This window comes from Argentina silus (assembly GCF_951799395.1).
Source record: "Argentina silus genome assembly, chromosome: 1".
Classification (NCBI taxonomy): domain Eukaryota; kingdom Metazoa; phylum Chordata; class Actinopteri; order Argentiniformes; family Argentinidae; genus Argentina; species Argentina silus.
In genome coordinates, this window is record NC_139655.1 from 12,227,603 (window position 1) to 12,241,473 (window position 13,871).

The 13,871-nt window shown below is 45.1% G+C and overlaps 3 protein-coding genes across 3 annotated transcripts; 1 reads left to right on the forward strand and 2 right to left on the reverse strand.

The window, feature by feature from the left end:
• Positions 1 to 18: 18 nt before the first annotated feature.
• On the reverse strand, positions 19 to 4,545 carry mettl3 (methyltransferase like 3). Its single transcript, XM_083665056.1, has 11 exons — positions 4,236 to 4,545; positions 3,764 to 3,957; positions 3,134 to 3,598; positions 2,668 to 2,843; positions 1,931 to 2,144; positions 1,400 to 1,587; positions 1,121 to 1,159; positions 903 to 1,011; positions 648 to 713; positions 439 to 551; positions 19 to 357 (listed from the first exon to the last, which is right to left on the reverse strand). Exons 1-11 carry the CDS (start codon positions 4,336 to 4,338, stop codon positions 246 to 248), a joined length of 1,779 nt encoding a protein of 592 aa, XP_083521182.1. The 5' UTR covers positions 4,339 to 4,545; the 3' UTR covers positions 19 to 245.
• A 306-nt stretch (positions 4,546 to 4,851) lies between these two features.
• On the forward strand, positions 4,852 to 9,081 carry ttc5 (tetratricopeptide repeat domain 5; the record flags this gene model as incomplete). The annotated part of the gene is made up of 10 exons (XM_083665784.1): positions 4,852 to 4,914; positions 5,516 to 5,648; positions 5,790 to 6,001; positions 6,194 to 6,344; positions 6,433 to 6,524; positions 6,760 to 6,816; positions 6,944 to 7,090; positions 7,587 to 7,801; positions 8,118 to 8,262; positions 8,490 to 9,081. 10 exons carry the CDS (start codon positions 4,852 to 4,854, stop codon positions 8,607 to 8,609), a joined length of 1,335 nt encoding a protein of 444 aa, XP_083521910.1. The 3' UTR covers positions 8,610 to 9,081.
• Positions 9,082 to 9,145: 64 nt separating this feature from the next.
• ccnb1ip1 (cyclin B1 interacting protein 1) lies at positions 9,146 to 10,728 on the reverse strand (the record flags this gene model as incomplete). Its single annotated transcript, XM_083666275.1, has 4 exons — positions 9,146 to 9,315; positions 9,709 to 9,874; positions 10,138 to 10,284; positions 10,432 to 10,728. 4 exons carry the CDS (start codon positions 10,726 to 10,728, stop codon positions 9,146 to 9,148), a joined length of 780 nt encoding a protein of 259 aa, XP_083522401.1.
• Between the last annotated feature and the right edge of the window lie 3,143 nt (positions 10,729 to 13,871).

The window sequence follows — 13,871 nt, forward strand, 5'->3', positions numbered from 1 at the left end:
AATTCACAGGAGTTTGTCATTACTTATTTTTAATGTTTGCAACATAACACACAAAACACAAGTATTTGCTCAACCATTTTATTACAAAATATTGTGTTTGGTACAAAAAGACAAAAAGAAAACAGAAGGCAGTCCATTGTTGACCAGTGTGTTTGTCCGTTCTCTTGGGTCTCCCTCGGCAACTGACTTCATGGCATGTAGAGAAGATAACTACATTTTGGGGTTAGGGTGGGGTGACTTGGGGTCTACATGTTCTTGGGTTTGGAGATGACCCCATCAGGGTAGTGTTTCTTGAAACGAGCGACAACATCAGGGTCCAAGAGGTGAATGCCATCCAACTGATTACCAAGAGTTACCCTGAGACAGAGAGAGGGAGGGAGAAGGCTTACAATACAAAAAAAGAAACCCACTCACAACACAACTCATCCACACACTTACCAGTTGGGCTGGACATTGTGGGGTCTACCGAAGAGCTCGATCTTCCTGGTGCCAGGTGAGAGTCTCTCGATCATCCCATAGATCTCATCTGGCTTGTGGCTGGTTGAGCGGACCTAAGAGAGATGAGATGAGAGATCAGAGGTAAGGATAGGGATGAAATCAGATCAAATATATCTATAAATCTGGAAATGAACCCTTTGAACCCTCACCTCAGCCACGATGACGTCACAGTCCAACCCTCTGTTGAATCCCTGGGGATTTCCCTTCACACCCACCTGAGAAGAAACACATCAATACAACAGGTTACATAAAAGCTACACACATATTAATGAATGCAAGATCAACACGCCGTCAAATGAGATGCATCAACCAATTGCAAAACATAAGAGGCATGAAGCCACACAATGCACAGTACAGGGTGAGGAGGCAGGCAGGCAGGCAGACAGACAGACAGACAGACAGACCAAGCAGTGCTCCTTTCCATGGTTAAGCCAGTGTCCAGTCCTCCCAGTACGAATGATCCTCTGTAACTGGTTTGTCTTCACCCAAATGATTTCGTCAACACGCTCATAGCTACAGGAGAAGAAAGAGAGAGAGAGAGAGCAAGGCAGAGAAGAAACAACCAATGAGAGGTGGAACAAAGTATACACAACTGACATTTGATGTACAGAGAGAAACTTACCCCCAAAGATTGAGACATTCTCTACCCAACTCCATGGCCCTGAGAGAGAGAGAGAGAGAGAGAGAGAGAGAGAGAGAGAGAGATTGAACAGTCAACTGACATCTTTGACAAAATGAGAATAGAATCCCTGTGTTGACATCTGTAGAGTACTGCTATGGTTTATAACAAGGATCCAGACTGTCAGAACAAACTCAGGAGAGGAGTACAGCTAGAACATAAGTATTACACCAGCGTTAGCGACATACATCGCTTCTGCATTACTGGTAGCAGGTTGTTTACCTGCCAGTCACCCAGAGGAAGAGGAAGCCATCATCCTGGAGGAGGGGAATGTGCAGCTTCCTCATCTCGTCATCTGTCAGAGTCCCGTACGGAAGCTCCATGTGGATATCCCAGGGAGGGTCGGCCATCACCACAGCAAACTTCCCCAGGATGGACACGTCCAGGAAGCGGATGTCACAGTTGATCCACTGGGAGGGGGACAGAACCAGATCAGACCACATAAGACCAGCCTCAGACCACCTTATGAGGTAACCAACACAAGAAGGAGTTGACATAATGGAAAAGTCCACACATGTGAGCTAGTGACTTCAACTCCCCTCCCCCAAATCAGACATACCATCTTGTATTCCCTCTCACTAATACCCTCTTGTATCTAGTCTTCCACCTTTCCTCTCATCCTCTTGTCTCTTCTCCTCTCATCTCCCACCACCCCCTCATGCCTCTCTCTCCTTCTCTCGTCCCCCACTCCCTCCTTTCATCTCGTTCCCCTCTCACTCCGCACCCTCTCTCCATCCTCCTCCCCTCTCTCACCTGTGATGGGAACAGCTTGCCCTCATTGTTGTCTGCGTCTCCCTGGTGAAGACCCATTTCTGCGGCCCCTGCATGTGGCCCCAGCAGGCCTCCCTCTGCCTCCGGGGGGCTGTCGATCTCGTAGTGTACATACTTGCAGGTGTCCATGTGGAAGCAGGTGTTGAGGAAGGAGCAGTCGCCCAGACTCTCGTCTGTATGCTTGTTAATGATGCGCCTGAGAGACAGAAGACAGGACTGGGCTCAAGCAACATGCTGATATAAGCAGACATCTCAGCCATTCTCAAAAGAAATTATTCACAGTGATTCAATGGAAACAAACACTGGCAAATTAGGCTATATATATATATATAGCGCTGACTGAAATTGGGAAATAAGGTAATTCTTTCCAGTTTACTGTACCCCTATCTAAAAACAAAATCAGCAGAGGCTAATGCCAGGTGATTTTACTCGTACAAATGTCTTCAATGCCGTTTGCTACCTTTGAAGCTAAGACTGACTACACGTCTACAACATCCAAATGTATGTAAAAAGCAGTACATTTTGTCACAAATGGGGCTGTGTGTGGACCATTAAACATCAATTTAGAGCTGTGTCTCTTCTATCCATCTTATTTCTATGGTTTGTAAACTGTGTAATCACTTCACAAACCTAGGTGGTTTAATTACAGGTCCTGGATTACAGGAACATATTGCACTAGAGAGGAAACATCTTGGTGTGTACGGTGAGGCAACACTGACCGGAAGTGCAGCTTGGTGCAGGGCTTGGGTGTGTCTCCGGAACGCATACACTCCTCCTTGGTCCCATGGTCACAGAACTCCTGCACCTGAGCACGACCACGTGAACGGAACTTCTCAACAATGGACTGCTCTTTAGCTGTGCTGGTGTTCAGCAGTTCCAGGATCTCTCTGCTCACCTGTGGCAGGCAGGATTACACACCCAGACATACACATACTGTAGATTACCTTAAATTAGATAGATAACCACTTTAAAAGAAAAAGACTGTATTTCAATGCCATTGAGTGTGACTAAAAAGTGGACATCATATATAATATGCTATTATGGTGCAATGTCTCACCCTCCTCTCCTCCGTCTGTCCCCCTATGGGAGGAGAGAGAGGGAGGCATTGCACCATAATAGCATTTTCGATAAACTGTCCACTTATACTGTCTATCCCCATCTCCTTTCCCCTCCCCCTCTGTGTACCTTCTTGCACTGCTGTTCCTTGGTGGACTGCTGGTTCAGGAGGCTCTCTATTTCCATGTCCAAGTGAGACGTCTGACCCTTACTGGTTCTGCCCTTTTTATCAGCCCCGCCCCCTCCTCCTCCAGCCTTCCAATCAGAGGGGCCTGCCAGCTGAGAGGAAGAAGCTGGCGCCAAGGAAATGGAGGACGTTTGAGGTGGGGAAGGAGGGCTCTGAAGGGAGGGGGATGAGCCAGGCGGCCTTTTATGATGGGCTTGGTCCTCTGCTTTCCTCTTGACCCCGGGTCTTGGGGCTCCGCCCCCAATCATGGCCCAAAGTTTTGTGTGGTCCACTGAGATGACAAGTGTGGAGGAGGAGGAGGAAGAGGGGGATGAGGCGAGGGAGGACTGCCGGACTTCTATCAGCTCCTGGGCAGAGAACTTGAGCAGCAGACTCTGGATACAGCCATGAGTGACAGGCGCTTCAGACTGTGGAGGACAAATAGAGAATAGAAGAGAGGAGAGTTAAGGAGATTGAAGAAGGTTAGGGAAAAGAATATGGCTGGCTGTGACATGGCAATTGTCTTTCTCTCTGTCTCATGCAAATTCATACAATACACAAACTTCCCCTCAGACACCGCAACAGGCACTCACAGTGTCAAGATCATTGGTGATGTTCAGAGAGTCTTTGGGTAAAGAGAGACTCAGATCAGAGAGATAACCCAGCAGTCTCTTCTCTAGTTCAGGGTCCGGGGGATGCTCGGTCTCCTCCTGAGGGGGGCTCTGGAGGGCTGGTCCAGGACTGTCACTCCGCGCTGCACCTCCATCAGCGCTGCCACCTCCCACCTCTGTGAAGAGAGAAACCCAGGGTGTAAATCAAACAGAGGCGATAGCATTACCAACAGTATGAGGTTACGAGATAAGCTTATCTTGTGGCTATTTTGGCCCACAGCCAAGCTACTAGCAATAGCTGCGCGATAATGATGTCTTCTACAACTTCATCGTTGTGACTGAGACTGTCTAATCTCTCATGTCTATGATCCCAATCAAGACGTTTTCAACATAAAAACGCCTTGTCCTTGCTGATCTGCTTTTCCATCCCGCCATCCCTGCCTAATAACATTACCTGCGGCAAGCTGCGTGGGGTCTTTTCGGCGCCGCTGCAGTCTCTCTCGCAGCGAGTCCAGCTGCTTCTTGTGTGCCTGGATGTTGCTCCATGTATCCGACATGTCTTGTCGGGGCAGTCGCGAATATGAAAGCAAAACTGCAAGATCACTAGCTACCTACTTATTTTATCGAGAATGTGCGCCGTGGGCAATGTGTCATAGCTACCAGCAACAACAATGGATCCACCAAAACAAACGCTTTTATCTTATAGACATCATCAAGTATAGTGAAGAAACAACCACTCTTTACAGAAGAAAGCGCGAAGCGAGTCGGATGTGTTTTGGAAAAGGACACATTTCCAGTTCCAAACAGACAGCTTCCGGGAAAGCCTTGTTCATCTAAATCTTTGTCTTTATTCACATGTTTTACAGTCTTACTAAATATAACACATTGACAATCAACTACATTAAATGAAATATAAATATGTATTCTATTAAAGTTTGTATATTACAAGTAAAAACCTTGTAAAAACGAGTACACTTTCCAGATGTCAGTTCCTCTCCAAGCCAGCAGGTGTCGGTCAGATCACTAGTCCTCTTCTTCTCGTGCTGTTCTAAAATCCACTGGAAAAAAAAATGGCGGAAGTGGAGAAGGATGGTGAGCCTGCGACTGACAAAGATGATTTACAGATTTTAAAGGTAATATTAAAACAGACTCCTCAGTCACTGCATGCATCATATGGATGTGTGTTGTGTTAATCCCACCGTTTTAATGAACGAACCATTGGCTAGTTACATAGCACGTTACATCCTCGTTAGCCAGCTGCTCAGTAATGTGCAGAGTCGTTACTATAACAACTGGTAGCAACTGTCATATTAATTGTCCAAAATGTGTTGCGAACTTGGGTGAATACTGACCGACGTTTAGACGTGTTTTATAATGTTATGTTTCTGTCTGCTGAGCCCCATCAATGCGAATGGTCTTCACGTTATGCAGCCCATCTACGCGTCAGGCTTGTAAAGTAACAATCTGACAAGCTCTCCATCTTTCTTTTCTGCAAGCTTGCTAGCCTCTTAGCTAGGTACCGAGATGGTTAGCCATGCATCCTACTTGCTTTGTCATTCGGCACTGCCAATGAGCATGTGTGCACATGTAAACCTATTATTAGTGAATTTGCTATACATTTCTCATCAGCACTACACTTCAGAATGATGTTCTTGTTGTACCTTAGGATACCTTCATCTCATGCGCCTGATCTCTCGTGTAGTTAATCTCGATTCATTTTTCTATCGGGTTTAGGAACATGTGGACGAGCTATACAATTTTAGGGATCATTATTTTGAGAATCACAGCGTGGAAGATGCAGGGAAGAAACAGGATGATGTCGCAGTGGAGATGGAAAAGACATTAAAGATGCTCGAGGAGAAAGAAGGTGAGTTACAGTAGAAAAGGAAGACTGGTCTGATGGTTAATTCTCATATAATCAGACCATTTCGTACTAAAAGTTATTCAGTTCCGTAAAATAACGACTTTCATAACAAAGTCTTGTTGTGTCTCTCCCGCCCATCTCAAGAGTCTTACAAGCACAGTGTTGAGTTTCTACTGCTGCGGGGCCGCTGCCTAAGTGTGGCTTCGACTTTCAGTGCCATTGCCGAGGAGTGCCTATCCCGTGCTGTGAAGCTGGAGCCGGGGCTGGTGGAGGGCTGGAACACGCTGGGGGAGCAGTACTGGAAGAAAGGAGACCTGACTGCTGCTAAAACCTGCTTCACTGGGGCTCTGCAGCAGGTCAGATAGCGAGAGATGTCTGTTTTACTTTGTGAGATCTTTGCTGAGATGAGAAAAAACATGCACATCCTGCAGAATTGGACACACACACTCTCATTGCAACTGCTCTTTCTTGTCTCCTCACTACTTCCATCTCCCTCTCTCCAACTGCCTGGCAATCCTGTTATATCTGTTCTCCCTCTCCCCCTCCAGAGTAAGAATAAGGTGTCCCTGCGCAGCCTCTCCATGATCCTGAGGCAGCTTCCAGGAGGGGGCAGCGATGAGCAAGGCAAGAGGGTGCTGGAGAGTGTAGACATGGCCAGGCAGGCTGTGCAGCTGGATGTCACAGACGGCACCTCCTGGTGTGAGTATAAGGACATGGATATTAAATAGAAAGATATTGGTAGAGAGTTTGTGAGTCAGAGATGATTTAAATGCGAACATTTTGGCAGATATCCTGGGGAATGCCTACATCTCCCTGTTCTTCACCTGTGGACAGAATCCACAGATGTCTCAACAGGCTCTGAGTGCCTATGCACAGGCTGTGAGTACACACACACACACACACACACACACACACACACACACACACACACACAAGTGGAGGTAGAAATCCGGGGACAGGCCATTGTAATGCATGGAATGGAATGGGGAATGGTATAAAACATGTAAATCCTCCTATTTCTGTCTCCACCAGCCTCCCCTGAAACACACACACACAGATGCACACAATTAGATATTGCTTTATTCTACAATTCTCTTCCTCTCCTCTATCTCAGGAGAAAATAGACAGAACAGCTTCTTCCAACCCTGATCTGCACTTCAACAGAGCCACGGTAACACATTGTTTACATATTTTGTTATTACTGCAACAGTAAACTTATGAAAGAAAATATATTGAAATCCACTAAACTAAAACTGATGATTGGTTCCCCCTCCATGTCTGTGTCTCCGTCACCACAGCTGTTCCAGTATGAGGAGATGTTTGGGTCAGCGCTGGGCGGGTACAGTCGAGCCGGGGCCCTTGACCCTGGGTGGGAGGAGCCTCCAGAGAGGGAGAAGCAGCTGCTCGACTACCTAGAGAAACTCACAGCACTTACTGAGAACAAGGTGCTACAGACACACACACACACACACAACCCAACATTTAATAGCTAACACGCCGTACAAATAATTTGACTGAGCACAACAACGTACATCGACTTAGAAGTGTGTAGGATATAAATAGAATAAAACAGCTAAAAATAAAGTCTGTGCCTTTTAAGTGGAGGAAGCTTTAAAGGTAGATTCTGGAATGTGACATCAATGGGACAAGAGAGGGGTGACGCTACCAGAGATAATTTCAAAACAGAGACAATCATGAAACAAGAGAAGACGATCAACAAGTGCCAACATTGTTCACATCTTTACTGACTCCAAACTTCTTTGATAAAGGTTGCTGTGACTTCCTGGCATGACATCATATCCCAGAGTCTACCTTGAACCAACTACATCCACTAATACACTATCGAAAGTTTGTTCTGGACACATAAGATGACCAGCAGGTGGCAGTAGAGCATTGTTCTTTTCATCTGCTCAATGATTTCCCCTGGCTCTCACCCCTCAGGGGAAGGTGAAAGCACGGCGCTTACGGACGATGCTCTCCAACCTCAGCACCTCAGCCCTGGGACCGTGCTCCTCTCCACAGTTCCGCTCCCCTACAGGCCGTGTTGGAAGCCTGGAGCCCCGAACCCTGTCTGCCCTCACACACGGCCACAATGCTGGGGTAGCAGGCCTGGGCAAGGTGGTGTTCAGCCTGGCCTCTGAGGGGCGCATGGCCTTGTGAGTTTTCTCTTTAGTCTTCTTATTCATCTGTGTATACATATTTGTTGTTACAGTATTATGAGTTGATGTTTCGGATAATGGAAAGTACTGTTATGGGCATCTCCTTATGTTTGGAATGGATGGAATGGGGGTGAGTTTCCTGCAACCTTCTTAAAACTAAGATCATCTTTCATTCATCTTCTTTAAGCAGATGACCTAAGATGATCTTTGCGATGAAGCTGTTGGGGAAACTCACCCATTTTGGCTGCCTTGTCTATTTGTTCCATGGTGGACTGGACAGTGAGTGATGTGATACTGTGCATCTCTCTCCTAGTACGTTTGGCATGGTGGACAGTGAGGAGACTTGCTGCGTGGTCATGGTGTACAACACAGCGGACAGTTGGGGTGTGCTGATTGGAGACTCTGTGGTCATCCCTGAGCCCCAGGTCAAACGTCACAGTGTGGCCCACAATAACAAGGTCGGTGTCTATAACACACATGAACCCTAAACACAACACACATACGTATATTTGTATGCAAAATGTCTGCCCATCGTAATGTTGTACACATATATTCAAAGACACACTCCCTTAAACATAGTTATGAAAAAATGACATTATTTATTGTAAATATTGATGCCCTCTTGTGTTCCTTACTTTTCGGGTCTTTTCTCTCTCCTCCCTTCCCTAACCCCGGCCCTCTACAGGCCTTTGATTTCAGAAGTATACGAGTGGAGTCCCCTCTGCTGCTCATCGTCAATGGGAAGAGACAGAATGTGCAAAGTCAGACTGCCACTTCAGTCAGCTACAAGCCGCAGAGTGATTGAGGGGGGTATGGGGGGGGGGGGGGGGCTTGGTGTTGAGATCAAGAAGGAGCATGATGAGACTGTGTGCCTGTGTTGTTGTTTTTTTAGTTTGTAAATAGTAGATACTTGTTATGTCAAATAGTCTTTAGGAAAACACTGTTTTGTATATATTTATTTTGTATTATGTTGCAGTGGGCTGGAGGCTGGGGATTTTGTAAATGAATGACTGTGATATTTGCTATGACAATGATGTCAGACTTATGGGTTCAATACACAATAGAAAACAAACATCCCCAAATACTGTAGTGTGCTCTTATTCTCCTTCTGAATATGTTACACACACAAATGTTGACATTTGCATTTTATTGTCAAAATAAGTTATAAGTTAAGATATCAAACATAATACTCAAGAGCATTTCATCCAGGTAACTTCAAATAACACAACAAACTCACAAAGAGATTTGAACAATAAAGAATCCACATTATAAAGTGTCTACAGTAAACCTGATCAAATATCTCCAATAAACCTTGATGTGCTAACACACACCAGCATCTACTCAGTGCTTCTTGATGAAGGAGCGGCCCCTGTCTCTAGCAGGGGAGCTGAACTGGAAGAATGTCTTGGCTCCATCTTCCAGTGAGGAGAAGAGCCTGCTGTCTCCCTCACACCCCATGGCCAGGAACTGAGGGCTCCCCCTGGGAGAAGGTTGCCTGGCAAGTCCCATTCCTGTGGAACAGGTGGAAGGTTGAATCTATTGTTGCTAGAACCCTATTTTCCGTACCTAGACAATCAACCCATCACATGGGGTGTTGAATCTATAAGTGTTGATAGTACCCCATTTCGCAGTACACCATGAATCAACTCATCACATCCACGTATCCACGTCTGTGTTTATGAACCATTCTATGTAACAACTCCTCCCCTAAATCTACTTTACTTCCTCTCCAAATAATCTCAATGGGCCGATGCTAACATGAGGTCTGTCTGCACATGCATTACTCCATTGACAATCAACCAACACCAACATCATGATTTAAGTCCAAGTTACTCACAAAGATCTCAAGATGTGTCATAATAAGCGTCAATGCGGTACTGTCTACATTTCTCCCTTTCTCTAACCTGTGCTGAAATCTGGGGGTCCCTGGCGCACTGCCTCTCTCTCTCCCACCGCCATGTTGCGCAGTCTCAGTGAGTCATAGAGCCCCTGCAGCTTCTGGTACTGCCTGCTCTTATCCATCAGACGCTCAGACACCTCGCTGTATTTCCTCTTGTACTCTTCCATCACCTGAGGCTCAGGAGGGAGGGATGGTCAGATTAGAAAAGAGAAGGTCACGGAGAGGGGGACCTCGAAGCGAGGGAATTTAGGCTAATTACAAGAACAATCCCAGTCCTGGGTTGGGGCCAATAAGTCTATGGTAGGGACTAGGAGGTATGCAGGCTTTTGGTTCCAGCCCAATATACCCCTGATCTGCAGCACAGCACACCCTGTGTAACCACAATCAGGATTGAAGATCATTGGCTTTGCTATCATGCAACATTGTGTTTAACCTTCTTTAGAGAGGCTATCTCCCCTCTCATGGCGTTGAGTTCTAGCTCTCTGCTCTGGTTCTGCTGGGTCAACACCTTCTCCATCTGTTTGACCTGTCCCTCGGCCCGGGACAGACTGTACTCCTGATACATCCGCTCCTGGTGCACCTGTAACACACACACACACACACACACACACACACACACACACACACACACACACACACACACACACACACAGGAAAAGGGTGATAGCTTTTTGGTTTATGATCTGATATGACCAATCCTGGATGGATCCTTTCTCTCAACACAGACCTGGTAATTCCAGAAGGCTAGGGCGCGGGCACTTATGTCCAGCACCGTATCAGGCCTGAGTCCAGCTAGCACCATGGCCTTGTACTCTTCAGATGGCGCTAACTCTGTGCGCACGATGTCCAATTTTCCCGAGAGCGCAGAAGAGCAGGCGGGGCAGATCGCCGGTGATCTGCTGAACTCTCCGGAGCCGTGCTGGTCACAGAAGGCGTGTGAGCAAGCTGTTACCCAAGCAAATCCACACAGCTTGGCCCGACACTTGGGGAAGTTGCAGAGCAGTGTGTCGTTGCACAGAGACATGGCTGAGACAAGACAGGAGCAACCGTTACGTAGAGAGCTGACAGTTTTAGGCCAGGGTCAGCTCCTTACAATTATTCCACATGAATTGTAGAGTAAAGCAATGTCTAAATGTAATTTCTGCATCAATTAAATTATTAAACACTGATGCAATTAAGCAAGGGAATTAATTGCAATTAATATTAGCTTATTACTAGCACAACAGTCTATTTATATAGCTAGCTAGCTAGCTAACTAGTACTAGCCTAAACTAGCTGTCAACTTCTCCCTCTAACAAGTTCTTTATCTGGAAAACTAAATTACAGTAGCTAGCTACCTATAAAAAAAACTCCTCACGAAATTAGTAATTTATACAACTTGTGTATGTCAATCAATATCTTTACCTGAATGGACACCTCACTATTAAAAGGCAAAATGTTGTATAAGCTAATACGTGTTCTTGCCGGGTCTATGAGGTGTCTGATTGGCTACTTAGTAGGTCAGATGATCCATCAAATAATACATATACACCTAACACTTTATTAGGAACACTATACTAATACTGGGTAGGTCCTCCCTTTGCTCTCAAAACATCCTCAATTCTTCGTGTCATTGATTCCACAAGATGTTGGAAACATTCCTTTGAGATTCTGGTCCATGATGACATGATCTACCATATCCCTTAGGTGGTCTATTAGATTCATATCCGGTGACTGGGAAGGCCACTGAAGAACACTGAACTCATTGTCATGTTCATAAAACCAGTTTGAGACGACTTTTGCTTTGTGACATGGTGCATTATCATGCTGGAAGTAGCCATTAGAAGATGAGTAAATTGTGGCCATGAAGGAATGCACATGGTCAGCAACAATACTCAAATAGACTGTGGCATTCAAGTGATGATTGATTGGTATTAACGGCCCAAAGTGTGCCAAGAAAACATTCCCCACACCATTACACCGCCTCCATCATGAGAAGGTGTACAGGTGTTCCTAATAAAATGTTCAGTGAGTGTATATTGTTGACGGTTTATAAACTGTTTTACAAATGTTTATTTAAGACTCAGGCCTGTATGCTTAGCAATGATATTGCCATAGTACATACACGTTTTTTCGCTATTCTAACTTTACATTTTTGTAGACTATGCCAATGTGTTTGACAAATTGTTGCAGTTCATTAATTCTGTGTTGGACCTTTTTTTGTCTTTACAGATGGTGCTTTTTGGATGAGTATGCATGGGTTCAATCCGCAGGTATTGACCTGTCATTGTTTGAATCATACAGTGCTGCTTGAAAGTTGTGAACCCTACAAGGATGGTTATCATTTTCATATAAAATATGAAAATGAACTTATGAAATCTTTATCTAAACCCCAATTCATAATAAAAACATTCCAAATAAAGGACACAAAAATGTGATATATTTTCATTGTTTATTTAACAAAAGTGGTTTATTTAACAAAAACTTAGATTTCATGTGTGCAAAAATGTGAACCTCTTCAGTCAATAGCTTGTGGCACCTCCATTAGCAGCGACAACTTGGACCTAACGTCTCATAGCATCTCATATAGGGGTGTCTGGCATGAACTGCCTCTTCAGGTCCTCCCACAGCATCTTGATTGGATTTAGATCAGAACTTTGACTTGGCCAATCCAAAACACAAATCTTCTTTCTCCTGAGCCATTCTTTAGTAGATTTGCTTCAATGCTTTGGGTCGTTGTCTTGTTGGAAGACCCATTTTCAGCCCAGCTTTAGCTCCTTCACTGATGGCTTGACGTTCTGTTCAAGAATCTCCTGGTATACCTCAGAATTCATGGTTCCCTTAATGATGTGGAGTCGTCCAGGTCCAGAGGAGGAAAAGCAGCCCCAGATCTTGACATTCCCACCACCATGCTTGACTGTTGGGATAAGGTTCTTTTGGTGGTAGGCAATGTTGGGTTTTGCCAAACCAAAAAGGTCACTTTTGGACTCATCTGTCCAGAGAACGGACTTCCAGAAACCTTCAGGCTTGTCCAGGTGGTCTCTGGCAAAGTTAAGACAGGCAGTTTGGTTCTTTTTTGACAGCAGAGGCTTCTTACTAGCAACTCTACCACGAATGCCATTTCGATTCAGTGTTCTTCTTATTGTTGAAGCATGCACAGTTACCTGAGATGCAGCAAGGGAGGTCTGCAAATCTCTAGATGTTATGTTTGGGTTGGCTTTTACCTGATTTATCATTTCTCTTGTGGCTCTTGGGGATATTTTGGAAGGGCGTCCACTTCTAGGCTGAGTTGCTGTCATGTTAAATGCTCTCCATTTGTAAATGATTTGCCTCACAGTAGATTGATGGAGCTCAAATCTTGTTGAGATGATTTTATAGCCTTCCCCAGACTGATGTGCTCTCACTACCCTCTTCCTGATGTCCTCTGAGATTTCCTTTCCTCTCAACGTGGTGTGTTTTGTGTTCACCTGTATGGGTAACACAAAACTGACCAGGTCAGTTATCTCTATTTATCAGAGTGCCCCCCCCCAAACTCTTTCCTAAAGATCTCTCCTTTAATTGATTCATTTGGTACCCAATTATTTACCCACCTGATTCTACTTACCGACTTGATTTAACCAATGCAACTTATTGGTGGGGTTCACTTATTTTTGCACCTGCACTAATTTCATTATAATTTAGTTTTTCTACTACACGCATGATTTCCTCTAAACCAACATATGGAATTTGTAAATATACACCTGTTATGTCAGATAAAAAAGACCGGTTCTAATTAAATAAGGATTTCATGGTAAAAAAAAAAAAAAAGGGTTTTGTTTTCGTGTAGGCATTGAGTGCACATATATGTGAGACACCTACTTATGGTTCTTTTTCTCTCCCTCTCTCTGCCTCTTTTATCCCTCCTCCACGTGGTACAGGAGTAAAGGCGGGGGGTGAAAGAGGGGCATTGTGCTATGCAGCAGTGGATCCGGGGGTTCATAGTGAGAGAGGGAGATGCTCACTCAACTGTGTCCAGTGCGCCATTGTCGCAGATTCACATCTATTCTCTGCCTTTTAAATGGTTCTCCTGCGCTCCAGAACACTGGCAGAAGGGGGGTCAGCATGAATGCGAGGGATAACATGCAATACATCCATGTTCTAATGTGTTATGGCAGCTGTGGCCTCAAGTCTCTCACTGGCCTGTTGATA